The 27,160-nt window shown below is 47.2% G+C and overlaps 2 protein-coding genes across 3 annotated transcripts in view; one reads left to right on the plus strand and one right to left on the minus strand.

Moving 5' to 3' along the window:
- The first annotated feature begins 645 nt into the window (after positions 1-645).
- Positions 646-8,795, plus strand: LOC117200919 (myosin heavy chain IB-like). The gene is made up of 4 exons (XM_049699408.1): positions 646-692; positions 1,462-1,867; positions 3,244-3,320; positions 8,344-8,795. The coding sequence occupies exons 1-4, from the start codon at positions 646-648 to the stop codon at positions 8,384-8,386; spliced, it is 573 nt and encodes a 190-aa protein (XP_049555365.1). The 3' UTR covers positions 8,387-8,795.
- A 6,024-nt stretch (positions 8,796-14,819) lies between these two features.
- Positions 14,820-27,160, minus strand: part of BCL7C (BAF chromatin remodeling complex subunit BCL7C) — a 41,000-nt gene continuing 28,659 nt past the window's right edge. Inside the window, exon 6 of one of the 2 annotated variants that reach the window (XM_012532695.3) lies at positions 14,820-23,720. In XM_012532695.3, coding sequence (XP_012388149.1) covers positions 23,520-23,720 — 201 coding nt within the window. In that variant the 3' untranslated portion in view covers positions 14,820-23,519. The remainder of the gene's footprint in view (positions 23,721-27,160) is intronic. The other variant, XR_007472226.1, reaches the window with a different exon arrangement.

The raw sequence follows: 27,160 nt of genomic DNA on the forward strand, positions 1-27,160 counted from the left end.
AGATGGACAATGTCTAGCCCTCTCAAAGCTTCAACCAGGCAGAGGGAGCGGCGTGCCTAAGGACATGGGGAGGAGGAGGGGAAGAAAGTTGGTGCCCACCAACTCCAGTTCCTCATCTCCCATTGCCTCTCACCCCTTTCACTCACAGCTTCCAGGCCCACGCTCTCCTGGGCTGCTCTCCTGCATGCCTGTCTAGTTGCTAAATCCCTAGAGAATGAAAGGAAGAAAGAACAGCCGCCCACGTCCTCCAGGCTTCCACACACTCTAAGGACCTTTAGTAGTACTAAGCGCTAGAGCCCAGTGAAAACTGCTCAGAGGGACCCTGAGGAGTTGAAGCAGGAAGAAACGGCCAGTCAAACTGGCCCCTGAGGTTTCCACAGGGTGTGTGAAAGGGCGGGCTGGATGGTAATTGTTTTTGCACATAAAAACATGGTTTTAATTTATCCTTAAAACGTATGCTTAACGCCTTTCTCTCTTTGGACGTCTACAACTTGCTTTTTTTTTCTCCTATTTTTTGGCCGCACCACATGGCATGCGGGATCTTAGTTCCGGCACCAGGAATCGTACCCACTGCAGTGGACCTCCAGGGGAATCTGCGCAACTTGCTCCTTTCTAAGGTCACAAGATCCTTTTCTTTAGGCAAGGATGGTGTCCATCCCGGGGCAGTTCCCTTCATTATTGACTTTTGTCCCGTTGGAGGAATTAGGTGATTTTGCACAGCCTCCTCAGCTCTGGACTAACTAGACATCCATGTCTGTTTTGATGCTTTAGTTTGGAATTCCCAGAAAAAGTTTTCAATATCAGAGACGCAGTGTGGAGGAGAAGAAGAGCATGTGCCCTGGAACCAGAGGGATCTGAGTTCAAATCAGACTCTGACATACACTCAGTTACCTATAAAATGGGACAAAGAATAATACTCCCTTCACAGAATTGCCCTAAGGCCATAGAGATAAGGTCTGTAAGTAACCTAGCAAGAAGGTCCTCAATCAATAGCAGCCCTTACTATTGTCTCTACCGTGTTCCTTATTCTTGTGTCACAAAACTGACCCTCTACCGACAGACCTTTTAAAAAAGACAGCAGTAATAATAGTAATAATAATGACGTTGGCTAGCATTTATTGAGCACTTATTATGTGTCAAGCACACTTTTAAGTGCTTACATGTATTAATTCATTGAATCCTTACAGCAAGCCTTTGAGCTAGCTTGGTTATGTTTGCAGGTAAGAAAGCCAAGGCTCAGAGAGGTGAAATGACCTCAGCCGAGCTGGGATAGAAACCGAGGCAGCTGGGCTTCACCCTCCTGATCTAGGCACCAGAATCATCAAAACGTCCCCCGGAGTGAGCACCAGGCAACTCAACCCTTCTCAGGGAGCAAGTGTACCAATTCCTCCAGAAGCCGATTTCACTTGCCGGGGCCGAAGGGGTTATTCCCACTGAGAAGCCCGCACCCCGGGTTCCTAGAGCGGCCGCGCTGGGGGCGGGAGGAAAATGCGCTTCCGGCCGTGTCGGGACTCGGGAATCGGGCGGGCTGGCTGCGGGCTGCGGCGCTCGGACCCCGCCTCGGCCTGGGCCTCCCCGCGGGGAGGATGAGCTGCGGACGGGAGGAGGGGCAGGGCTCCAGAAAGCGGGGACTGAGCTGGGGAGGGGAGGGCCGGCCCGCGCAGACCAGGGGCCCACCGGGGTGCGGGGAGTGGGGGGTGGTGCCCCTGAACTTGGCCGCCCCGGAGGCTTGTGGTCTTTCCACCGCAGGCTGGGCCGGGGAGGCGCCGGGCGGGCGGCTGTTTCTCCTGGAAGGGCCAGCAGCCCGGTCGCCCGCCGGGGCCCTCGCCGGCCCCTCCCCGAGACCTCGAACGTTCCAGAGCCCGGGGTAAGACTGCGTTCGCTCGTTCCTCCCCGCTCCGAAGTGCGGCCCCGTCCGCCTCCTGCTTAACGCCCACAACCTACCTGAGAAGCCGGCGGCATCACCCCCATTTTGTAGGCAACTGACTTATAAAGTCAATTTATAAACGGGCTTGTCCCAGACCCTCAGGGGGCCAGGAGCGGAGCCAGGACCGCGCCGCGGTGCTCTGGCCCGCGGACTCATTACCGGCTCAGCATTCGGGTGGTGGGTTAGCATCAGGCTAACTTCTTTCAACTCAGCAGGCCTGAAACCAAGCTGGTTGGCCTTTTCTCTTTGCGAGAGAGCTGGTTCATTCCAAGTCGAGTTGGAACTCCCAGTTATCTTTTCTCCTGCCACCCCCTCTGCTTCCCCCATCTTTTCCTTATCATCTTGTTAGTCTTTGTCTTTTTTTTTTCCCCCAACCTATCTTTCCAGTCCCACTGCCACCATCTTTCAGCTTTCATTGCTGCAAACCTGCGTTGTTGCAGTAACCTTCAATCCTGACTGCTTCCCCTGTTATTTCATATGCCACACCTCCCCACTTTACTCCAGTTGCCCCCAAACCCTTGCATCAAGCCACTCCCCTGTTCAAACAGCCCTTTTAGTCTATCAAACTGAAGTTGTCTATAGGCTCAAGTCAGATCTCTCTAAGCATGGCATTCAAGGCCATTTGAAACTTCACTTCAGCCCATCTTTCTAACCTCATCTCTCTTGGTTCCCTAAATAGAGGTTATAGACTGATAGCTACAGTTGGAAAATGTGTTTCAATGGTCGCAGAATTTCTTTTCAAAATTCAAGTTGGGACTTCCCTGGCGGTCCAGTAGTTAAGACTCCGTGCTTCCAATGCAGGGGGCACAGTTTCCATCCCTGGCCGGGGAACTAGGATCCCATGTGCCACGTGGCACGGCCAAAAAAGAAATAAAATTAACAAAATTTGAGTTGATATTTAACATTGGGAGATTCCATTAAAGAAAAAAACAAACAGGTTTCCAGCTTTCGATCCATCAAAAGAGCTGGAAACAGCAGGCTGAGGTTCTTGCCTCCAGCATCTAGTTTGAACCAAGCAGTGGCTGCCCCCTTTTAGATAGGGCTGTGTTTCCCAGTTCACCCTAGTCCCGTCCACTCCAGAATCCTTCCTGTCTCTGAGCCTGAGGATCAGCTGTTGTGCTTGCACTGATGTTTTTCCTAGAATAGAGAAGTAGGTTTTGGCTCCTGGGTTTCTATCAAAAGGACTCAAATGGAAAGTAAACCCAGAGGGACCTTTGTGTAAAGACAACAGAGAGAGTAAGCTCCCAGCATCCTTCATGCTTTTCCTTTTCTTTCTTGGACCCCATTTCCATTTGAATTTTCCACTTGCCCTACAGGAACCCTCACATCAGCTAGATTGCCTCACAGTCTCTCAGATGAACCGGAGGACCATATCTTTGCAGTATCTTCTCCAGTGAGTAGATTCTATTCAGCAGTGTCCTCGGCTTGTTCTCCTATTCTGTGAAACCTTCCCTGACAACCAAACATCCAACCAACCCCATCCGTCTCATCAGCATTTCTGGAAGCCAGGCACTAGGTTAGATGAGTATGACTAAGCCACCATCATTTCTCCCTCCCCTGGATTTCTATGGCCGTGCTTGAATCAATGTCTTATACAGCATCTTGCACATGGTAGGCAGTCAGTAAATAATTATCAGCTGATAAATGGCCCAGTCACACATGTCTTATCCTCGTGGTTGAACTGTAAGATCTTCAAGGATGGGGTCCAAATTGGATCTATCTTTGCACTGCCCTAGCAACCATTACAGTGCCCGGCACATAGCAGACACGTGGTAATGGCTAAGGAAATAGGTGCCGTAAGGAGGTGCCCCAGACAAGCAATAAATACCGAGTTTCAGTGCAGTCCCATGGCTGGAAGCAGCACCCCTTGCTCCCCCAAGCCCCAGAGGAATGGAGAGGCAGCCCCAGAGAAGAGAGAGCAGAGGCTTACTCAGTCCTGAAAGCCAGGAGCACTTCACAGACCCCTCAACCTGGAGGCTCAAGCTACATCTAGGACCGAGCTGTATCCATGTGACCTTGTGAGTGAAACCCAACCTGATTCTGATTCTGAATTCCAAGCTCTAGAATAACAACAATGGTTCACGTGTACTGAGGCTCCCTCTGAGCGAAGCACTGCCCCTTGCTACACACCCATGGCCTTCCAGCCTCTCCAGGGCCATGGCGTCAATACTGTGAGTATCTCCTCTTCACAGAGAGAAGGCCGAGACTCTAATGCCTGAGTAACTCACTTAGGGCCACATAGTAACAGGCTGGCCAGGAGCTAAGTCCACGTGGGTTGATTCCAGGGCTTCTGAGCTTAGCACTGTGCTCCTTCCAAACATCAGAGGCTCTATTTAATACCAAAGAACTGCACATTTCAGAATGGTTAAGATGGTAAATTTTATGTTGTGTGTATTTTAACTCAATTTTTTTTTCTTTCTTTCTTTCTTCTTTTTCTTCTTTTTTTTTGGCTGCACCACGGCATGTGGGATCTTAGTTCCCCAACCAGGGATTGAACCCATGCCCCCTGCATTGGAAGCGTGGAGTCTTAACCACTGGACCGCCAGGGAAGTCCCTTAGCTCAGTTATTTAAAAGAAAAAAAAAAAAAAAATCTGAGACTGAGGAGGACATTGGGCCAGACCCAGGGACTCAAACAGATAAAAAAAAGTCCTGCCCTCACAGAGGTTAAATTTTAAGGAAGACAGAAAAGCAAAATAACAAAGTGGGAAGGGGGCTAGGAAGTGTCAGGGTCAGGGAAGTTGTTGCAGTTTTGGAGAAGGAGGCTGGGCGGGGACTTCTCTAAGAAGATGAGTTTTCATGTGAAAGACTGACAGGAAGCAGATGTGTAACAACTGCCTGTCTGCTACTTCCTTCAAGAACTCGAGAAAGAAGACAACCTAGACCAAGGAAAGCGATTCAGGTGCCATCTGCTATCCTTGAAGTATTCCAGGAGGGGGAAAAGAAAACACAAAAAGTGAAGTCGATTCTTTTCCTTCTCAACATTCCCTTTCATTTCTTCTCATTTTGCCCTAGATCGTTTCTCACTTCTCCAGTCTCCTGCAAGACTCACCTCTATTCTGCCTTGTCTGTCCTTCCTTTCTTTATCCCAGCGCCATCCAGAGTGGCCAAGAAATGAGGTGGCAGAGGAGGGGGTGAGTAGGCGGGCAGGGGAACTAGCATGCTTCCTTCTATTACATGGAGCCTTGCAGAATGTGAAGGGGTGGCAAGAGCAGGAGGCAGGCAACCCTGGAGGCGACACATTTGGAGATTCAGGAAACATCTGCAGGGCCAGATGGCCCAGATCCCCTAAGAGTGAGAGGATTAAACACGCAGAACCTAGGGAAGAAGCAAAGGCACATGTTGGTTGGTTTTAGTTTTGCTTTTTGTATGCCTCTTTTGTTACAACAGCTTAATTGAGGTAGAATTCACATACTGTATACTTAAAGTGGACAATTCTGTGAATTTTAGTCTAATCACAGAGTTGTGCAACCATCACCATAATTTTAGAACACTTCATCACTCCCCAAATAAACATCCTATCTATCGGGAGTCACTTCTTGTCCGCCCCCTTCCCAATCTCCCCCCTGCCCTTTCATTCCCACCCCTCCCGCCTCCCACCCCCTCCACTCTAGGCAACCACTAATGTACTTTCTGTCTCTGTAGATTTGCCTAGGCTGGACATTCTGTATAAATGGCCCACTTTGGTTTTGGTTTTAGTTGGCTTCCCCCCCCCCCCTTTTTTTTGGAAGGTGGGTGGGTGACCACTGAAGAGTCTTACAAAGGTGGGTTTGGAACATTAGAAGTTGAGAAGCTCTTCCAAGGAGACAAAGGTGACAGGAAAAGCAGAAGAGGGAAATAACTTGCTTCTGTTTTATTTTTTATTGCTCTATTTCTTCTTTGTTAGTCACCCCAAATGTCAGGAGGAGAGGAATCCTAAGTAAATGAAAGTGGGAAGTGCTCCAGATTACATTGTCTGCTTTTATTTCTGTGAACAATTTTTTTAACCTGTTTTAACACAGTTATGGCTTCTCTTTGCCAGCACTGTAAAGTGTAAAGGGATCAATCATGGAGTCAATTCAGGAAACCTGGTTCTTCCCATTAGCAGCCTGACTCAGCTCTTCTCAAACCTTTTTTCTTCTGGGCTTCCCTGGTGGCACAGTGGTTGGGAGTCCGCCTGCCGATGCAGCGGACGCGGGTTCGTGCCCCGGTCCGGGAAGATCCCACATGCCGCGGAGCGGCTGGGCCCGTGAGCTATGGTCGCTGAGCCTACGCGTCTGGATGACTGTGCTCTGCAACTGGAGAGGCCACAACGCGTCTGGATGACTGTGCTCTGCAACTGGAGAGGCCACAACAGTGAAAGGCCCGCATACCGCAAAAAAAAAAAAAAAAAAGTTTTTTCTTCTGTAAAATGAGGGGGTTAAAGATTATTCCACCTCCTCTCCAGCATCATCTCCTGAGCGGCAGGCAGTCAGCCTTTTCCGTATCTGTTGACAGTCCGTATTTCATTTTTAGGTGCCACCCTAGACTCTTTCTCCGTTCCTGGAACTGCTGGGTACAGAAAGTAAGGAGGATGAGAAGATAGCGTCGTAAATTGCTTACAATTTATATAACGGGTCAAATATTTATGAAGAACTTTTATACATGTTACCTGGGCTGTTTCATAGCTAGGAAGGAATAACTAGAAGGGACCTTGGGGAACATCTAGTCCAGTCCCTTCATGCCAGGATGAGGAAACAGGCCCAGAAATAGGATATAACTTGTCTAAGGCCAAACAGCAAGTGAGTGCCATAGCGGGGCACTATTCATTTACACTTGAGGAAGCCAGAGCCCAGAGACTTCCATGAAGAATAGGGCCTGTCAGTCGGGGAAGGCTCCTTGGAGGTCATCTAGAATCCAAAACCTCTTTTAACAGCGGTTTAGAAGAGGTGTCGGCCCCGGCCAGGTTTCTCGGAATTTACTGGACCTGGATCCAGACCTACGGTCTCGCACTGTAGCATGAATGAATGTGATCTTAGGGGTCCCTGCCGGCAGAGGCACCTCTACTTGCGTCGGGCCGGGGCGATTACTCGGGGCGGGGCTCAGGTGTCCTGGCTTTTGAGGTCCCCTTCCCAGGGAGGAGCCTTCAGGATCTGCTCGTAACCCGGCCCGGAGCAGCGGACCGCTTGGGGCGCGGCGGGAGTCCGGGTTGGGGGCGTGGCCCGCAAGCTGCGAACCAATACCAAGCCAGATCGTGAATAAGGGCGGGGTGTACTCGCCCCGCCCATTTTTCCTCAGCTTCCGGAAAGCCGGGCGGTGACCTAGGCAACCGCCCTAGAGTAAAACCCCCCCTTGCCAAAATTGCTTCGTCCTGTCCCTCTTGGCACAACCAATCGGAAAGTGAAGTCATTTACCGGGGCAAGAGAAAAAAAGAACGGCGATTTTTGATTGGTTGGTTGATGAGTCGGGTACAATCACTGGCGTGACCCTGGGGCTGGGGAGTGGGACCTCGCCCAGGTTGGAAACCGTGAGCCTGGGGCATACACTTTCGAGAAGCTGAGCAGAGAAAGAGCTTTGGTGAACTGAAAATTCCGTGTTTCCAATTCGAAGTAGCTGCTCTCCTAGGTGTGGGCGAAGGTAGTGGGAGACCAAACACCACCCGATATTGTTAGTTATACTTCTCGGTGGTAGTAGTATTGCGAGGAATACAAGCATTTAATGTTTAAATTGAACATTTATTGAGCGCCTGCTGGGTGCCAGACACTGGTCTAGGTGCTTGGGCTCAGTGAGCAAACCTGATTATTGCCCTCTTGGAGGTTGTATTCTAACGAGGGGAGATCATACCTTACGTAGTGTGTTAGAAGATGAGACAAGGCTGTGGGGAAAAAAAAAAGTAGAGCAAGGGGGGGGGACTTCCCTGGCGGTCTAGTGGTTAATAAGACTCTGCGCTGTCAACACAGAGGGTGCGGGTTTGATCCCTGGTCGGGGAACTAAGATCCCACGTGCTGCCTGGCCAAAAAAAAAAAGTGAAAAGACAGCCTACAGAATGGGAGAAAATGTTTGGAACTCATATATCTGAAGGGACTTGGAGTCATAATAAATAATGAACTCTTACAATTTAACAATAAAAAGATGAATAACACCCCCCCCCAAAAAAAAAATTAAAAAGTAGAGCAAGGTAAGATGGAGCAGGTTGCATCATTAACGAGGTGGCCGTGTTGGACACCAGTGCAAAAGTGAGATCTGAACAAAGAACTGAAGGAGGCAAGACGGTTTGCCAGTGGGCTATCTGGGAGAGTATCCAAGGCAAGAGGGAACACCTGACTGGTATTAGTGAAAAACGGCGAGGAGAAAACTGGCTGGAGCGTGTGAGTGAAGGGAGAGTGGTGGGAAACGATTGAGGGGACAGGAAGTACAGATCTTACAGGGTCTTGTATGCTTGGCTTTTGCTTTGAAATAGGGAGCCATTGCAGGGTTTCTGGCAGAAGAGTGACATTATGTGACATATTTAAAATAACCCTTCTGGCTGCTGTGTTGGTAATGAATCAAAGATGCAAGGATGGAAGCAAGGAAGTCTGCTAAAAGGTAATTGCAATAATGCATGTTAGGGAATTCCCTGGTGGTCCAGTGGTTAGGACTCCACACTCCTTGGGCTGCCAAGGGCCCAGGTTCATCCCTGGTCGGGGGAAATAAGATCCTGTGAGCTGAGCGGCATGGCCAAAAATAAAATAAGGGACTTCCCTGGTTGTCCAGTGGTTAAGACTCCGTGCTCCCAATGCAAGGGGCTAGGTTCCATCCCTGGTCAGGGAACTAGATCCTGCATGCCGCAACTAAAGATCCTGCATGCTGCAACTAAGACCCTGTGCAGCCAAATAAATAGATAGACATTAAAATAAAATAAAAGCAGCTTGGGGGCTTTCCTGGTGGCGCAGTGGTTGAGAGTCCGCCTGCCGATGCAGGGGACACGGGTTCGTGCCCCGGTCTGGGAAGATCCCACATGCCGCGGAGGGGCTGGGCCCGTGAGCCACGGCCGCTGAGCCTGCGCGTCCGCAGCCTGTGCTCCGCAACGGGAGAGGCCACAACAGTGAGAGGCCCGCGTAATGCAAAAAAAAAAAAAAAAAGCAGCTTGGTTAAAAAAAAAAAAAAGCATGCTAGTGTATAAGAGATGAGGGTAGTTTGGACCAGGGTGGTGGTGGTGTAAGTGGTGAAAAGTGGTCAGATTCTGGATATATTTTGAAGGTAGAGCCCAAAAGGTTTCCCCCAAAATTGGAAATGGGATATGAGATAAAGACAGGAATTAAGAATCACTCTAAGGATTGTGGCCTGAACAACGGAAGGAATCGCCATCAATTGACATAGAAAAGGCGGGGGGGTGGACCAGACTTGGGGTCTTGGGAAAATCAATATTTACAGGTGGAATTTTTCAATCAGAGAAACACAGGGGTGACCAGAGCACATAACAGGGTTCAGTTAACTTAGTTGAGAGTCAAGAAAGCTTCCTCTCACCTATGTAAGCTACCCCAGTGATCCTCTAATTAATGATGAGGTCATATCAGAATCACTTGGGAAATCTTTTCCATCTAAACCACAGAGGCAATCTTCATTCCCCCAAATCTTGATTATGGTGAGGGGCGGGGGAAGGAGTGGTGCGAGCAGTGGTGTGTGCAGTCAGTCCAGCAAGGAAGACTGAGGCTGATAAAACAGAGGGAGGGAAGGGTATCTACTCTCTAGTAAAGGGCTCATCTTGTGGAACAACTATTTCCTTCCCCCAAGTTGAAATTTAGCCATCGGGTGACAGGACTAGAGAGAAGCATCCCGTCCAGCCTCTAGAATTTTATTATTTTATTTGCAAAAATTATATAACAATGACGTTAATGGGAGACTTCTGGTTAAATATGGTGGTCTGTAAGCACTTTATCTCTGACTTTTCTTAAAACTCCTTTAAAATGAAAGTAAAGACCTTTTCAACAGGTTGAAGTACACAAGACAAAGAGAACTAGAGAGGAAATGAAAGAAGATAAGAGATAAATAATATTTTTTGAAGCTTGAAAGCATAGAACGCTTTCTGGTAAATATGGCAGGCTATTCAGAGCAATCTATTCACTGAAAACAATAAAAATGTGGAATAATAATAATAAATTTTCTTAAAAGTACTGAAGGACAAAGAAGGAATTATCAGACTAAAATTTAGCTGAAAGTGTGAACCCACAGAGGAACTTGAACACAAACTGCTTTTACCCTGAAAGCATTTGCCAAACTAGATGAACTTTAGCATGCTTCACAGAACAGAAATTCAAGCCCCGCGTCTGCCCAGTGCTTACGGAGAGACACCCCCTGCCGAGATCGAACAGGATTAAACCAGGAGCTGGGAGAAGAAACTACTTCTGAGAAGTTGTGATGACAAGCCCGCCCTGGGGTGGATATGTATCTCCAAATCACCTCACTTGTGTGGTCAAAAGCAAAAACATTAAACTATAAATTTAAATTGGCTGTCGATTGCCTGTGTTTGGGCACTGGCAGAAGCAAATACAAATTCCCCCAAATAAGTTTTCAAGGAGAATATACGGATAGAAATATCCGGGGATACAGAGAAATAACCAGAAGAAGAAACCAACCTGCAAACATTTCCTCTATTGGAATTATCACACCCAAATTATAAAATACCTCTGATTATTATGTTTAAAGAAATAAAACATAGACTTAAAATATCTGCCAGGGAGCAGGAAATAATAACGCCACCAAATGACCAAGCAGACTTGAAAAGAATCAAATAGAACTTTAAAAAATTAAAAGTACGATAACTGACATTAAACACTCTTAACCACTTCCCTGGTGGCACAGTGGTTAAGAATCTGCCTGCCAATTCAGGGGACATGGGTTCGAGCCCTGGTCCGGAAAGATCCCACAGGCTGCAGAGCAACTAAGCCCGTGCGCCACAACTACTGAGCCTGCGCTCTGGAGCCCGCGAGCCACAACTACTGAGCCCTTGTGCCACAACTACTGAAGCCCATGCACCTAGAGCCCGTGTGCCGCAACTACTGAACCCATGTGCCGCAACTACTGAAGCCCGTGCCTAGAGCCCATGCTCCACAACAAGAGAAGCCACGATAGTGAGAAGCCCACACACTGCAATGAAGAGTGGCCCCCACTAGCTGCAACTAGAGAAAGCCCATGCACAGCGATGAAGACCCAACGCAGCCAAAAATAAATAAGTAAATAAATACCCTGTTTTAAAAAAACATTAATATATAATGTCCTTATTTGTCTCTTATTACCTTTTTTTGATTTAAAGTCTATGTTTTCTGATAATAATACAGCCACTCCAGCGCTGTTTTGGTTACTACTTGCATGGAATATCTTTTTTTCCATTCTTTTACTTTCATCTCAAGTGAGTCCTTATTTCTAAAGGACTCTTTGTGTTCTTATATCTAAAGTGAGTCTCTTGTAGAGAGCATATAGATGGATCCTTAGGGGGTTTTTTTTGTTTTTGTTTTTTGTTTAATCCAAGCTACTGATCTGTATTTATTTATAAATTTATTTATTTATCTTTGGCTGCGTTGGGTCTTCGTTGCTGAGTGCGGGCTTTCTCTAGTTGCCGTGAGCGGGGGCTACTCTTGATTGCGGTGCACCGGCTTCTCATTGCGGTGGCTTCTCTTGTTGTGGAGCATGGGCTCTTGGCGCGTGGGCTTCAGTAGTTGCGGCACGTGGGCTCAGTAGTTGTGGCTCACGGGCTCTAGAGCACAAGGCTCAGTAGTTGTGGTGTACGGGCTTCGTCGCTTCGCGGCATGTGGGATCTTCCCGGACCAGGGCTCGAATTTGTGTCCCCTGCATTGGCAGGCAGATTCCACTGCGCCACCAGGGAAGTCCTGATCTGTGTTTTAATAGAAGGGTTTACATTTAGTATGATTGCTGGTAAAGAATTTACTTCTGTTATTTAGCTATTTGCTTTATGTGTGTCATATATTTTTTGTTCCTTGATTCTTCCAGAGTCAGACTGGAACTTACACCATCAGCTCTCGTGGGTCTGGACTCCTCAGCCTCTGTAAGTGCATGAGCCAATTCCATATAATAAATCTCTTTATATATATCTCTATCCTACTGGTTCAGTTTCTCTGGAGAACCCTGCCTAACACCTCATTTTAACCCTTTTGAAGTGCACAATTCATTAGCATGAAATATATTCACAATCTTTTGCAACCATCACCACTATCCATTTTGAAACTTCTTTTTTATCACCCCAAACAGAAATTCTGTCCTCATTAAACAATAACTCCCTATGCCCCTTCCCACTATCCCCTGGTAACCTTTATTCTACTTTTTACCTCTATAAATTTGCCTATTCTGGGTACTTCATATGAATGGAATCATAACAAATATTTGTCCTTTTGTGTCTCACTAACTTCATTAGCCTAATGTTTTCAAGGTTCTTTCATGTTGTAGCATGTATCAGAATTTCCTTCCTTTTTAAGGCTGAATAATATTCCATTGTATGTATATACAACATTTTGTTTATTCATTCATCTGTTGATGGACATTTGAGTTGTTTTCACCTTTTGGTTTGTGACTAGTGCTGCTGTGAACATGGGTATACAAGTAAGCCATGCCTTTTTAACTTCATTCTTCATCAGAAGAACTGTGTGGTGGGCATCTAGTTTTTTGGTTTTGTTTTTTGTCCAGCACCCCTCCTTCCTGCTGGTCACAGCCCCTCTTTCACTAGGAATAGAAGAGATTCATGGGGACTAGGTGACTCCTTATCCCCAATTGTGGCCATTTGGTACCATGCTGGACAAACCAGGGGCAGAGCTGAGGCAAGTGAGGTGGAGATACTCTTTGCAGCCTCATTTCCAGCTATTTGGAAATACAACTCTCAGGGAATAAAGCAGACATGAGTAAAAGCATAAGTAAAGTTGGAGAAAGGGGAATTTCCTGGTCCAGTGGTTAGGGCTCCACACTTTCACTGCTAAGGGCACGGGTTCAATCCCTGGTCAGGGAGCTAAGATCCCGCAGGCCACGTGGCACAGCCAAAAAGAAAAAATATGTTGGGTAAAGAATGTCCTGATTCCAGATGCTTCTATGGCCCAGGTGTACTCATCTCCTCCTTGTGATCACTTAAGATATCCCAGCATCCTTCTAACCACTCCCCCTTTTGTCTAAGCTAGTACCTTTGGGGCTTCTGTCCCTTGCAACCAAAGGGACAAAAACTGACTACTATGTTCTCTCCACATCCAAATTCCTCCTATTAGGAGGGAGTGAAGCAGTTTATCTTAGGTCAGATTCTCCTGGAAGCTTAACCTGGGCCAAGGATTAAAGTACAAGTGATAGGGGCTTCCCTGGTGGCGCAGTGGTTGAGAATCTGCTTGCCAGTGCAGGGAACATGGGTTCGATCCCTGGTCTGGGACGATCCCCCATGCAGCGGAGCAACTAGGCCCGTGCACCACAACTACTGAGCCTGTGCTCTAGAGCCCGCGAGCCACAGCTACTGAGCCCACGTGCCACAAGTACTGAGCCCACGTGCCACAAGTACTGAAGCCCACGTGCCTAGAGCCCATGCTGCGCAACAAGAGAAGCCACCGCAATGAGAAGCCCGCGCACCGCAATCAAGAGTAGCCCCCGCTCGCCGCAACTAGAGAAAGCCCGCGTGCAGCAACGAAGACCCAACGCAGCCAACATAAATAAATAAATAAAGTACAAGTGATGTATTAAGGAAGTGTTCCCAGGAAAAACCAGTAAGGGAGTGAGGTAGGCAGGTTAGCAAGTGTGTTAGCAGCTCTGGGCTATAAATAACACCTTAGAGTTTGTCCTACTTCAGGCCAAGGAGCTGGGCTTTTGTACTTCACACCAGTCTTTGGCTATAAGCCCCCTTGGGGGAGGGAGGGCATGGGGAAAGTGGCTCCAGCATTGAGGGCAAGCATCTGAAGGTGGCAGGTGGAAGCTATTGACAGGAATCCTACAGCGTTCCAGCTCACAGCACTGGTGGAAGGGATGTGAGGCTCTGAGGGCTGGACAGTAGTGTTCAATACAACATCCAGGGAACGCTGGGTCCTCCCCCTCTTCTCCCGTCCTACCTGCCCTCCCCGCCCCCACATCAGTGGCAGCAGGCCACTGACACCCAGTGATCCCACCATCAAAGCCAAAGTGTGTCACTGCATTTGCATGCTGGGAAGTTGTCAGCTTTTTTTTTTCTTCCTGTTTTCCACAATGCCTCCTGGCTGCATGGCGCCGCTTGCAGGATCTTAGTTTCCCCCACCAGGGATTGAATACTCGCCCCTTGGCAGTGAAAGCGCGGAGTCATAACCACTGGATCGCCAGGGAATTTCCCACAATGTCTTCTAAAGTTCTGCATGAAGAAGCATTCTGTTTACCAAATGTTTACTGGATGGAGAAAAAGAAAGAGGTTCCTAGAGACCTTTGCTCCACAACAGAGGCCTCGAATGCCAGGAATGGTCAGCCAGGCAACATAACAGTGATTGTAGCAGTGAATTCTGGCTTTATTGAGCACTTACCTTGTGCCAAGCAGCATTCTAAATGCTTTCTATTCATCATCTCATTTAATCCAACAACTATACAAGGGACAAGGAAAATACCTTTTTTTTAAAAAAAAATTGCAGGGCCAAGCAAAGAGAAGAGACAGCTTGTGCTTAAAAAACCCAAACTTGGAAATACCATTACTAGCTCCATCTTGCAGATAAGGAATCTAAGCTGAGAGATGGTGGAGCTGGGGTGTGAATCCAGGCTGTCTTGAGTCCAGAATGCGAGCTCTTGACCTCACTCTCTAAAGGTATACTTGCACAACATTGTAACTCAACTGTACTTCAATAAAAAGTAAAATCAAATTAAAAAAAATAAAAGGTATACTTCACAGTGAAGGGGTTTAATTCTTATGTGTTAAATAACAACAAAGATCCATGCAATCAAATATTTCATAATACAAGAAGAAACATGAGAAACACTTTTATTGGAAATATCCTAACACGTTTTCCAAACAAATAATCAAAAAATAAATAAGGACATAAAAGATAGGAACATATAAATTTTTGACCCTGAAAACAGTGTACCTTCATTTCAAGTTTCATGGACAGTGATAAAATTCAATAAATATTAAGCTACAGAGAATATTTTGGTAAATTTTGAAAAGTGGGAATTCTAGAAGTCAGTCTCGGATCAAAATGCAGTAGAACTAACAATAACATAAAACACACCACTCAGAAATTGAAAAACATAAATAACATCTCAAAGTACCCTTAGGACAAGAAGTAAATCAAGGATAAAAAGCAACCTATTTAGAAAATAATAATAATTTTTAAAAAAGGATACAGTCAGAGCTATCTGCAGAGGCATAATTAATAGCATTAAATACTTTTAGTGTCAAAAAGAGAAAAATAAAACAAATGAATTAAGCATGCAAGTTGAGATTTTGGAAAAGAGTATAAAACACTCCCCCACCCCCAAAATGGGAAAGGAAATATTTGAAATAGAAAACAGAAAAAATGAATATGCCCAGAAGCCTGAGTAGGAGAGATGTGCCTTCTGACCTGTGGACAGAGAAGTATGTTGCTGTGCTCCATGTGAACTTGGTCCTCTGACGTGTGTCCTCAGACCTCCCCCGCTTCTCGCTGTCCCACTCTGCCTGATATACTCATCTGCTCCCGAGGCCTCAGCTCCCTTCAGCCCCTTTCTGTGTCAGCACGCTTCTTGTACGCGCTGTGCCTCTACGGCAGCATCTACCCGTGCCCTACAATAAATTCTCTCCACTTGTGGCTCCCTTTCTAGCAGACGTGACGTCTTCAGAACAGGAACCATGTCCTCCTCATCGTTGTCGTAGCCTCGGGCCTGGGATGTGGTGGGTCTTGCTGAATGGAAGAATGAGCGGGTGGGCTCAAGCACTGATTCCTGAGTTGCATTTGGTCCCAAGTTGCTTCTGTCCCCAGTGCCCAGCCCCAAGCCCCAAGCCAATGTCACGAGGCCTGGTATGAATTATTCCAACAGTCAGAGAACTAACAATGGAGGATCTGCCTAACAGGATATTTATGCAACCAATAACGACTGTGTTGACAATGTCAATAAAATATGAGGACGCAGGACTTTGATTTTTTTTATTTCCTCTTTTCCACAGAATAATCCTCTACCCTCAAGGCCTGATTCAAATGCCGCCTTCTCAGGGGACCTTTCCTGATTTCTCCAACTAGAAACAATCTTGCCTTTCCTGGGCTTCCAGAGCATCTGCCCCTCCCTCTGGCCTCTTAAAATGTCCGCTTTTGGTTGTTTGTGTCTCCATCCAAACAGGTACCGACACCCTTTGGGCAGAACTGCAGGTCCCCTGCACAGCACCACCCCTGCTAAGGAGAGGATGCACTGAGATGTTCTTCCAGACGCGACCCACCTCCCCCTGCATGTGTGGGTGTGGGGAGGGGACGACATACAGGTTTAAATGGGCAGTTGCCCAGGGGGCAGAGACCACGCTAAACTCAAAGCAGGCCGGGTCAGAGGATCACGGTCCCTAAACAGACTCTCACAAACCTCAGAGACCATCCCCTGCACACCTACACTTCGCCTGGCTCAAAAGGTTCAAACCCCCCGCCCCCCCAAAAAATAGCCTCCAGCCAAAATGAGGCAAGGAGATGGGGGTTTGCTGTCACATTACCTGGGACTGATAAGTGCAGCTGGGGCAGATGTTCGGTTCATCTTTTTTTGTGCCCAGATGGACAAGGAGAGGGCATTTAGGTGCAGGTGGCCACCTGAGCAAGTTCCAGTGGCAACAGAGAAACCGATTTACTTTAGAAAGAACCGTAGCATTAGCTACTGTCATGACCTTCCAAATCATCCCCGCTTGGCTCTCAGAACGATCTTTCTAAAACTCAAATCATTCCCTGTCACTCACTTCCCTACTCAGAACCCTTCAATGCTTTCCCAGAGCCTTCAGGATTTGGCCTGACATTCCAGGCTCCATGGGATCTGACCCCACAGACCCGTCCATTGCCATCTCCTGCCGTGCACCTCCAGACCTCTAAACAGTGAACTCCCTCAGGATTCCCCTGCCTGATCCCTCTCTCTCCTCTACACTTCCCTCTCACAGCATTTCATCCAGGACCATGGATTCAGAAATCATCCATCTGTGGCAGTCCTAAATTTTCTTCTGGTTTGGACTTCTCTCATCAGCTGCAGAACAATATATCCAACTGTCTACTTGACTCCTTCGCTCAGATGTCAAAGACATCTCAAACTCAACTGTCTAAAATACCCATCCCACCCGACCCCCTCACTCTGCTTGTCTTTCCCACGTCAGTAAACGACTCCACCATCCCTGCAGCCACTTCGGTCACTCCTGACTTCTCCCTCTCTGACCTCTCACACATTCACCCCCCATCTGCACCCACTAAGTCCTGCTGATTCTACCACCAAAGTTCCTCCAACGTCCATCCATTCTCTCCATCCAATATGTCACCGCCTCAGTCTAAGCCACGTTTCCCTCCTGAACTACACAAGAGCTTCCCATCAGGTCTCCCTATGTCTGTGCCCCTACGACACCCTGTCACACAATAAAAGCTGGTCATATGTGCAAACAGAATCATGCTACTCCACTGAAGTGGGGATAAAAACCAGGCTTCTAGTTTTAAGGGGCTCCCACTGCCCAAATCTGGAGCAATTTGAGCACCAAAATAAGTAAGGTTAATAACTATAAAACTATTGGAAAATAATATAAATCTCAAAGTCCCTACTACTAATAAATATTAAATAAGTAGGCAGAAGAATGTCAAGTGGAGGGAGTCCTGGAGTTGAAGTCATCATTTTGTAACCATCGTAATAAAGACTGATCTGATTCAGGCAAGAATCATGAAGAGATAATCAATCTCACCTATTTAATAATCTATGGAATAGGGTAGCTGCATGGTTGTAATGTATCTCCCTGACGGCTTATCAGTTATGAGGGAAAAATTTTAACTAGAGATTGGAGAAATCAGACAAAATCACTAAGGAGTAGACAGACATAGTGTGCCTCTTGCTGTCACACTGAGAAGGATACGACAACATTTATGCAGTCTTCCAGCCGGGAATTCTTAACCCATATATGATAATGAAGAAACAGTAGACAAAGCTCAAATGAGGAACATTCTATTAAAGGGGAAGACGGCATTTTTCTACCATGTCAATGTCATAAAAGACAAAGGCTAACTATTCCAGGTTAAAGGAGACTAAAGAGAAATGACAACTTAATGCAATACATCGTTTCTAGCCTGGATTCTGGACTAGAGGGGAAAATACTACATCAAGGATATTATTGAGACAATTGACAAAGTGAATGGTAAATTAGGTACCATATTGCATCAATGTTAAATTTAGTGAAGTGGATAACTGTACTGCACTGGGGCAGGAAATTCTAAGAATTTAAGGGTAAGAGAACAAGATGTATGCAACTTATTCTCAAATAGTTCAGAATAAAAGTCACATGTATATACTACATATAGAGGGAGAACAAGTAATTTTTAACAGATGAGTTTGGAGTAGAGGACATACGGATGCCCTTCGTACTTTTCTGTAGCTTCAAAATTATTTCCAAATAAAAAGTTAAACCAAAAAATCCAGGCTCCTTACCATGGCCCACAAGGCACCTGCCACCGTCCCCAGCCAACCAGGCCAGTCTTGTCTTGCCCACATGCCCCAGCATACTCAGAGCCATAGACACGAGTTGCCTTTCAGTTTTCCCAACACACCGCATTCTTGTCCACCTCTGGGTCTTTGTGTGTGTACCTACGGTTGCTTCTATGTGGAATCCTCTTCCCTCAACTCAGTTCTCAGGAATATAGTAATTGTCACTTTCTCCAAATGGCCTTTGACCCCCTCCCCCCACCCAATATAGATTTACCACGTTCTTTCATAGCACCCTGAACGTTTCCTTCATGATACTTGTCACAGTTTGTAAGAGCTGGTATTTGGGGAGGATTGCTTGAGGTCCGTCTTCTCTAGTGGCCTGAAAGCTCCCTGAAGCCAGGGATCCTGTCTGTTTCATTCATGATTGTGTCCTCGACCCCTGCTATTAGACCAGGCCCACTGCCAGGCACTTAGCAGACAGCTGATTAAACGATGCATTCTACCCTCCAAGTTCACCGCCAAACCCATGGCAGCTCTCAAAGCACACACCCCACAGTCCCTCTCCAGCCCCAAGAACTGACTCAAGAGGCTTTATCTAGGAAGACTTCTAGGGTTCCTCACCACTACATCAGTATTTGAAACTAGGAGGCCATGGTAAGGAGGAAGGGGAACGCAGGACGCGAGGCATGTTAAGGGGGAGAGGATGAATTTGGTTGGGAGGCTGGAACGTCAGAGGGGATGTCAAGGAGGCAGTTGGCTGGATTGAGCTGGTGCTTAGAGGGGCAGTCTGGATTAGAAGGAGAGACGGGGAATTCCCTGGCGGTCCAGTGGTTAGGACTCTGTGCTTTCACTGCCGAGGGCCCAGGTTCGATCCCTGGTCAGGGAACTAAGATCCCACAAATCGCATGATGCAGCCAAAGAATTAAAAAAATATAATAAAAAAATAAAAAATAGGAGAGATGACTGGCAGCTGAAACTGTGGACATAAAGATCTCTCATAGTCCTGTACAAAAGAAAAGAGTCCAAGGATGGGGCCCAGAAAACCTGGACTTAAGGGCTAAGCAGAGAAAAACATCCCTGGAGGCAAAGAAACAGTGTCCAGAAAAGTAGGCATCGTATGGGGAGAGAGAGTTGTTACAGAAGGCAAGAGAGGAGGCCCCTTGAGGCACTGAATCCTGTAGGTCTGTGTTTCCTTCTTCCTTGTTCAAGCTCAGCATCTGGCACCCGGTGAGTTGAGGAAGCCTGGCGGAGGCTAAGCGTTTGGACTTGGTCTGAATCTTGACTCCACAACATATAGGCTATGTGACTTTGGGCGATGGACTTAACTTTCCCAGACTCCAAGCCCTCAGCTACAGAACGGGAGTAATGCTAGCATTTACTTTATGGGGCTGCTGTCAGGATTACACGAGATCATCTTTGGAGAGCCCTTTGATTCGTGTTTTGTCCACAGTCTAAGAATGAATGAGCATCATAAGTGCACACATGGCAGGAGCGGGATGCACTGGTTCCAGCTTATAGAATTGTTTCCTAAGTTCAGCCAATAAGAGGGCTTCAGACAACAGTCAAACAGCCCCTCACCACCTTCTATCACACGCCCCCTTCTCTTGATTTGATCCCTATTAAACCAACCTATGGTGGGCAGGCTCTGTTAAATATTGTCCTTTCTCCAAAGCTTCCTTCTGAAAACTGGCTTTCCCCAAAGTGTGCCCACAGTCAGATGATGCTGGAGTTTGCCTACCTGATTGCAACTAAACCTTCTTTCCCAGGTAACCATGGTGACACTGCCTCCTCAACACAGCTACCTTCTGTGGGTACAGGTAGGTATTCTTGGGCTCCTTACTGGGAGACACCACTGACGTCTGCCAGGAGCTTCTGGCCATCTCATCTCTGAAGGAAAGGGAAGTGTGTGGATGACCATTTCACAGCTTAGAAAGCACTTCCACAATATAACCTCCCTTTCATCCTCACAACTGCCCTGTGAGGTAGTAGATACAGCAGATAATAACTATACTGGTCCACACGCATCAAGGATTCACAATGTACCATGCTCTGTGTTAAGTGTTTTTATAGGTGATCTCATTTGAACTCACCAAAATCCTATGAAATGGGTTCAATCAGTTTTTCCATTTTACAGAAGAGAAAAAATGGGGCTCAGAGTGGTTAGACCTTGCCCCAGATCAAAGAGGTAGTAAGCAGTAGATTCAAACCTCAGACTGTCTGACTCCAAAGCCACACTTTTAACCCTTCTTCAGTACCGCCTCACAAAGCAAGCAAGTTATTTCGCAGGTAGCATTCTATCCATTAGATTGAAGCTCAGAGAGGTAAAGTGACTTGCCCAAGGTCTCACAACCAGGAACTGGCAGAGCTGGAATCCATAATTGGATCTTCTGACTCTGAGGTTCCTGAAACCATGAAACTTCAGTGACTGGGCTTTATGCTATACAGGATAATTATTTCTGCAGCGTATTTGCCTTGCCAACCCTACTCAGCTCAGAAGAGTATTTTGATGCAGGAAGTCCTTCCCGACCATTTTCAGGAAATTTGTGTTTTTGTTTTGGCCGCACCCTGCAGCATGCAAAACTTCCAGGGAAGTCCTGAAATTTGTGTTTTTCTGAATCCCAAAAACAATCAGTCAAGAAATTGGGGGCTTCCCTGGTGGCGCAGGGGTTGAGAGTCCGCCTGCCGATGTAGGGGACACGGGTTCCTGCCCTGGTCCGGGAAGATCCCACATGCCGCGGAGCGGCTGGGCCCGTGAGCCATGGCCGCTGGGCCTGCGCGTCCGGAGCCTGTGCTCCGCAACGGGAGAGGCCACAGCAGTGAGAGGCCCGCGTACCGCAAAAAAAAAAAAAAAAAAATTGGGAAAACAGGAAAAACTATTATAATTCTCCTGTGAGAACGAATGCTTAACAATAAACATCGAGGAATTCCTGGTTTGAAGGAATACACTGATGTCAAGTAAAAAGCACGGCACAAGAATGAAATGCTGACAGAGTCCAAGGTTAAGGTAGACATTTCTGGAACTTGGGACCGAAGTACATAGGAGATAAGTGATCACAACTAATCAGTCTTTTTTTTGTAGCTGTTGCCATGTAAAAAACGTATTCGTGGGAATTCCCTGGCGGTCCAGTGATTAGGACCCCACGCTTTCACTGCTGAGGGCCTGGGTTCGATCCCTGGTCAGGGAACTAGGATCCCACAAGCCACCACAAACAAACAAATAAAAAAACGTATTCGTGGCCCTACTTGTTGTTAACAGTGAGTCATTCTCACAGATTAAAATATTAACCTGTTTACATGTATTGTATATCTTATACAAATCCTATGAATGATGTTCTGAGAAGTAAAAAGTTTTAGAAACAAGTCCTTAAATTGGCAATTTCAACACATGGTTCTGTGTAGTGTAGTTGATCTTGCTGAAGGTTTAAACATTTTGTTATCCAAATACTACCCAGTAATATTCTCTGGTATTTTCCTGGTTTTGAATATTTGCTATAGCCTACAGTTCTTTGTAACTACCACTAAATGTTTATTTCTTATTTATTAAAAAAATATAGAAAGTTATGAAAAATACAGAATAACATGACTTCAGGAATTCCTAAGAATTCCCATTTTTCAATCCCCAATCCTAGATTGATATGTGTTGGGAATTTAGAAACCTTAGCCCAGAGAAACTCGATGACCTTCCTAAGCAATTCAGTGGGATGGCAAACTGGGGAGAGGCCATCTTTCTTGGCCTCCAGGAAGGTTCCACACAGAAGCTGGCCCTGCAGCAGAGCTTCCCTGGTCAACATCCCTCCAAAGGCAGAGGTCTGAGAAGAGGGTGGTTCAGGGAGTCGGGGGCTGAGCCTGAAGCCTTGACCTTGGCATATGGAATATCTCCGGCGTCTCAAGTTGCATTTCAATCTTGGCACAAATATTCACTTTCATTCCTGGGAGTATCTGCTCACTTTAGTATAAAAAGTGTTTTATGTAATTATCACGAGAAAAATGAATGCTTCATAAGTAGATGTCCTGTCAAACCTGCACCCTTCACTCGCGTACCGGCAGGAGAAGCAGTGCTGTGGGGCGGGCTGTGGAGTCAGGCAGGCAGACCTGGGTCTGAAGCCGGTTCTGCCACATACTGGCCGTGTGACTTTGGGCCGGTCCCTTAACCTCTCTGAGACTTAGTTTCTCCTTCTGTAAAATGCTGATAATGAGAACCCCAATGGCACAGGAGTGTGGTGAGGATTGAATGAGGTCATTCCCATAAATCACAAAGCCTGGCACGGAGTAAGCCCTCAACCAATGGGAGACGTGATTATTTCGTAGTACGACGGGCCCAGCAGTGGAGTGGGCAAGCAAGAACTCGGTGACGTCCATTGGAACCGCGCAAAGGGCTCACTTGCCCCGGGCCTTCTCCAGGTGGGGTCTGCTGGGGGTGGCTGAGAAGCTTTGTGAGCTCCCCGCCAGCCAGCCCAGGCCACCTTCCGCATCCCCACGTGGGCGAGGCGGGCGCCTGGGCGGGAAGGCTTCCGGCCCCCGGGGGCCCCGCCGGGAGGTCTTGCTGCAGATCCTCCAGGGATCAACGGAACCCACCCGCAGGCGGGGCATCCGTAGGCCTTCGGGGAGGCAGTAGGGAGGGGGTGGAGAGATGCGCGTGTGACGCAGGGTCTCTGCGCTTGTGCTGCCTCCCCGGGCCTCGGCCGGAGGCTGGCGGAGGCCCGGGCGCTTCCCGTGCAGCCCCTCCCGGGGTGGAGGCCGGGCGCGCACCCAGCACTCCGGACCCTCTGGCTGCGATGCGTCCTCAGGCGCTCGATGTGGTACGATTGTGCCCGAAGCCCTTCCCACACTTGGGGTGTGGTCGAGCCCGCTCTGAGCGGGTGTCAGTGGCGAGCCAGATGGGTGCTATGGCCTTAGGTTCGGGTCAGGCTGGGGCCACTCGCCCTCGATGATCCCGCGGTGGCTGTGGAGCTGGGAAGCTCTCTGCACCCTCGGGGGGCACGGGTGGGTGGCTGGATCTTGGGGCGGCCAAGGGAAGCCTAAGGGCCTCACCTTGCCTGGGGAGCCGGCTCACCTCCCCTTCCCCTGGGGGGTCGTCCTCGGTGCCCTCGGGGCCTTGCTTCCTCCCACGGGAGCTCTGGGATCCTGAGGCACCGCAGAACTGGGCCGGGCGTTTGTCCGGAGGCCCCTCCTGGGAAGGAGCCGCCTGAGGGGCTCTGTTTTCAGGCCTTTCTCGTGGAGGGCTCTCCTGGTCATCCTCACTCCTGAATCCTGCAGTGAAGAAAGAAGAAGCTGTAGTGTTTTCTCTTCTCCTCAACCCAGCCAAGACCAGGAAGACCCTGCCTTGGGAGTTCTAAATGGGGCAACTTGGTGGAAAGTCTTTGTAAACGATGTATTTCTGACAGCGGGCAGAGGTGGAGGCTGGGCCCTGTGGGAGCTCAGTTTCTGAAATTTGATAGAGCCGGGCAGCTCTACACTTATTTGCAGTGATTTCAGGCAAGTTACATAACTTCTTACAAAGTCTTAGTTTGTTCAGCTATCGGGTGGGGATAATAGTAAGGGCAGCATCATGGTAGCTACAGACTGTCAGGAAGGCAGGGCACAGCAGCGATATGTTAAATTGGAAAGATCGATATAAACCTGTAATGGGGACTTCCCTGGCGGTCCAGTGACTAGCACTCCACACTTTCACTGCCGAAGGCCCCGGTTAGTCCTTGGTTGGGGAACTAAGATCCCACAAGCTGCCCCGCACAGCAAAGAACAAAAACAAAACAAACAAAAACCAAAAAACCTGTACCTGAAAGAACACTTCTTTCTACCAGGTGAGGTCCAGTACCCCGCTACTAACTCTCATGTATACCCCTAATGCCCAGATGTTGGTGTCATATTATTTACCATTAAAATAACCAGGAGTCCTAGGAGGGTAGTGGATTCCATTTCTTTTTTTTTTTTTTTTTTTTGGTGGAGTCCATTTCTTGATACAAGAAAAATCAGGATGGGTCTACAAGCATCCTGTTGAGGCCAGAAAGCAAGGATATTTTCAAGGATGTCAGGGGTAGTGTTACAAAGAGAAAGACACTAAGTAAATGGACGGCCATTGTCCAACCTGTAACGATTTGAGCACCCTAAAAAATATGACGATCGTTATGCTTAAGGGAAATATCTGGGAAAGGCTGTGAGACCCTAAGCTACCCCAAAGTATAGTTAATATCAAGTCTTCAAAAAGGTAGTTGTACTGCCTTTCTTAGATAAAGAAAGGTGATGAGAATAGATATGTATAATCTTGATGCTTTTTATAAGTAGGAGAGTGTTAATATATGGAAATTTTGTTTCTTCTATTCTTCCTCTATTTATAAGGCATAAATATGAACTCATTCCTATCTGTGCAAGGAGGAAAGAATAGACCCAGGGAACTGTGTGTCCAGTGACCCTGGAAGAACAGGGTTACCATGACTGGACAGCACTGATGGATACATATAGTAACCCGGTAGGAAATTTCCACGCTCTATTCCTATAGGATGATATACCCATTTGTCCTGATGAGAACTAACTTAAACACACTGTCTCATTTCCTAAGAGAGGACACGCGAAGGAGCTTTAAAAAATACCGATCTACAGGTCTCATCAAAAAGATCCCTGGATTCTATGATAAGCGATTAACATTCAGGCTATCTAAAGAACTCCCACAATATAAAAACAATAAAACAAACAACCCGACTGAAAAATGGGCAAAAAACTTGAAAAGACACTTCTCGAAAGAACATACACAAACTGACCAGCAAGCATATGAAAAGATGCTCAACATCACTAATTATCAGTAAAATGCAAATCAAAACCACGAGATGCCACCTCACACTCATTAGGATGGCTACTATTAAAAAAAAAACAAACAGAAAATAAATGTTGGTGAGGATGTGGAGAAATTGAAACCCTTGTTCACTGTTGGTGGAAATGTAAAATGGTGCAGCTGCTATGGAAAATAGTATGGTGGGCCCTCAAAAAAGATCCAGCAATTCCACTGCTACTGGGTATATATCCAAAAGAATTGAAGGCAGAGTCTCAAAAAAAATATTTGAACACCCATGTTTATAGCAGCATTATTCACAATAGTCAAGGGACAGAAACAACAGATGAATGGATAAACAAAATGTGGTATATACATGCAATGGAATATTATTCAGCCTTGAAAAGGAAGGAAATCCTATCTGACACATGAATTAGCATAGGTCCGTACTTCTGGCCATTTCTCATGCCGGACATAGTCAACAGCCAAAATGCACTGCTCGACGTCCTGTCCACCGTGAGGACTTTTCTTCACCACTGTCCTCCAGGTTCACCCAGCTGGGGGGCGGGGGCTGTAGCTGTCCACTGTCAGGTCATAACGGCCTATCAGCCAGACCCATCTGTAAACAGGCTTGAGTCTTCATCAGTCAGCTGGGTGTAAGGGACACCCCAGAAGGTCATAGCCAGTGATTGAGGGAGAGAAGACCATGCAACAGGAGCCACCTGGTCCTGTAAATGGCTCGCACCTTCTGGACCTTTCCAAGCCTGATCTCTTATATCAAGTGATGATAGATTGCTGCTGTGCACACCCAACCTCGTGGTTGGGTTGGTCAGACAACACCCCATTCATGATGAGAAGCTCAGGTTGCATGGTCACCTGATGTTACCTTGTTAGGTGGTCGGTTCCTACCAAGTCCCAATAGCAAGCCAGAGACTCTTGCTGAAAAGCAGAAGAGTTATCTACAGAAAAGAGCCTACACTTATCAAAAGTCCTATGAGTCTGTGCTTTGATTCTGCTTTTGGTGCTTGCTGGAGTATCACTGGCTCTGGGGGATCATAAATACCAAGAGATAGGGCAGCTGTAATGCAGCCTGAACATGTCACAGAGCCTCCTCTTGCTCTTGTCCCTACTCAAAACTGGCACCTCCCAGGTGACTCTATCGATGAGGTACACTACCTCCAAACTCCAAATAGGCCTACCAAGCACTGGGCCTCTTTTAGGGGGAGTAGGTTGTATGAGGAGCAACTTGTCTTTCACCTTGGAGGAGACACCTTTTCATACTCTAGGCCACTGCATCTCCAGAAACTTCACTGAATCTTTAGTGGGGCTTATCTCCCACTTTCTAGTTTGCATATGTCTTATTAGGGCAATTAAAGTACTTGTTACTTGCTGCTCATCAGATCCAGTAATGTTGTCAATATAGTGGACCACTGTGGTGTTTTGTGGGATGTTAATGATTAAGATCTTTGCAGACTCTATTAGGGCAGAGCGGAACTGACAGAGCCCTCAGGCCACCTGAAGTTACATGGTGGCCTTGCCAGCTAAAAAGGAAACCGCTCTGGTGAACCTTGCATACTGGTATGGAAGAAAAACCAAGTTGATAGCTGCATACCAAATACCAGGGGAAAGGTACTAAATTTGGGACAGCAGCTGCAATTGGAAGCGTCACCTGATTAAGTTCATGAAGGTCCACCATCATTTTCCATCTGACTCCTGCACAGGAGAGACTGGCGGGTTAAATGGGTATGTGATAGGTCTCACTACCCCTGCTTCTTTCAATTCTTTGGCATGAATCTCTGCACTTCTCCCAGGGATGTGGTATTTTTACTGGTTTGCTGTCTTTGTAGGAAGTGGGACTTTCACTTAGCCCTCCTTGCCATATTGGTCCCCAGTCTGTGGGTCAGAGACCCTATGTGGGGATTCTGCC

This window comes from Orcinus orca, chromosome 16 (genome assembly GCF_937001465.1).
Source record: "Orcinus orca chromosome 16, mOrcOrc1.1, whole genome shotgun sequence".
Classification (NCBI taxonomy): domain Eukaryota; kingdom Metazoa; phylum Chordata; class Mammalia; order Artiodactyla; family Delphinidae; genus Orcinus; species Orcinus orca.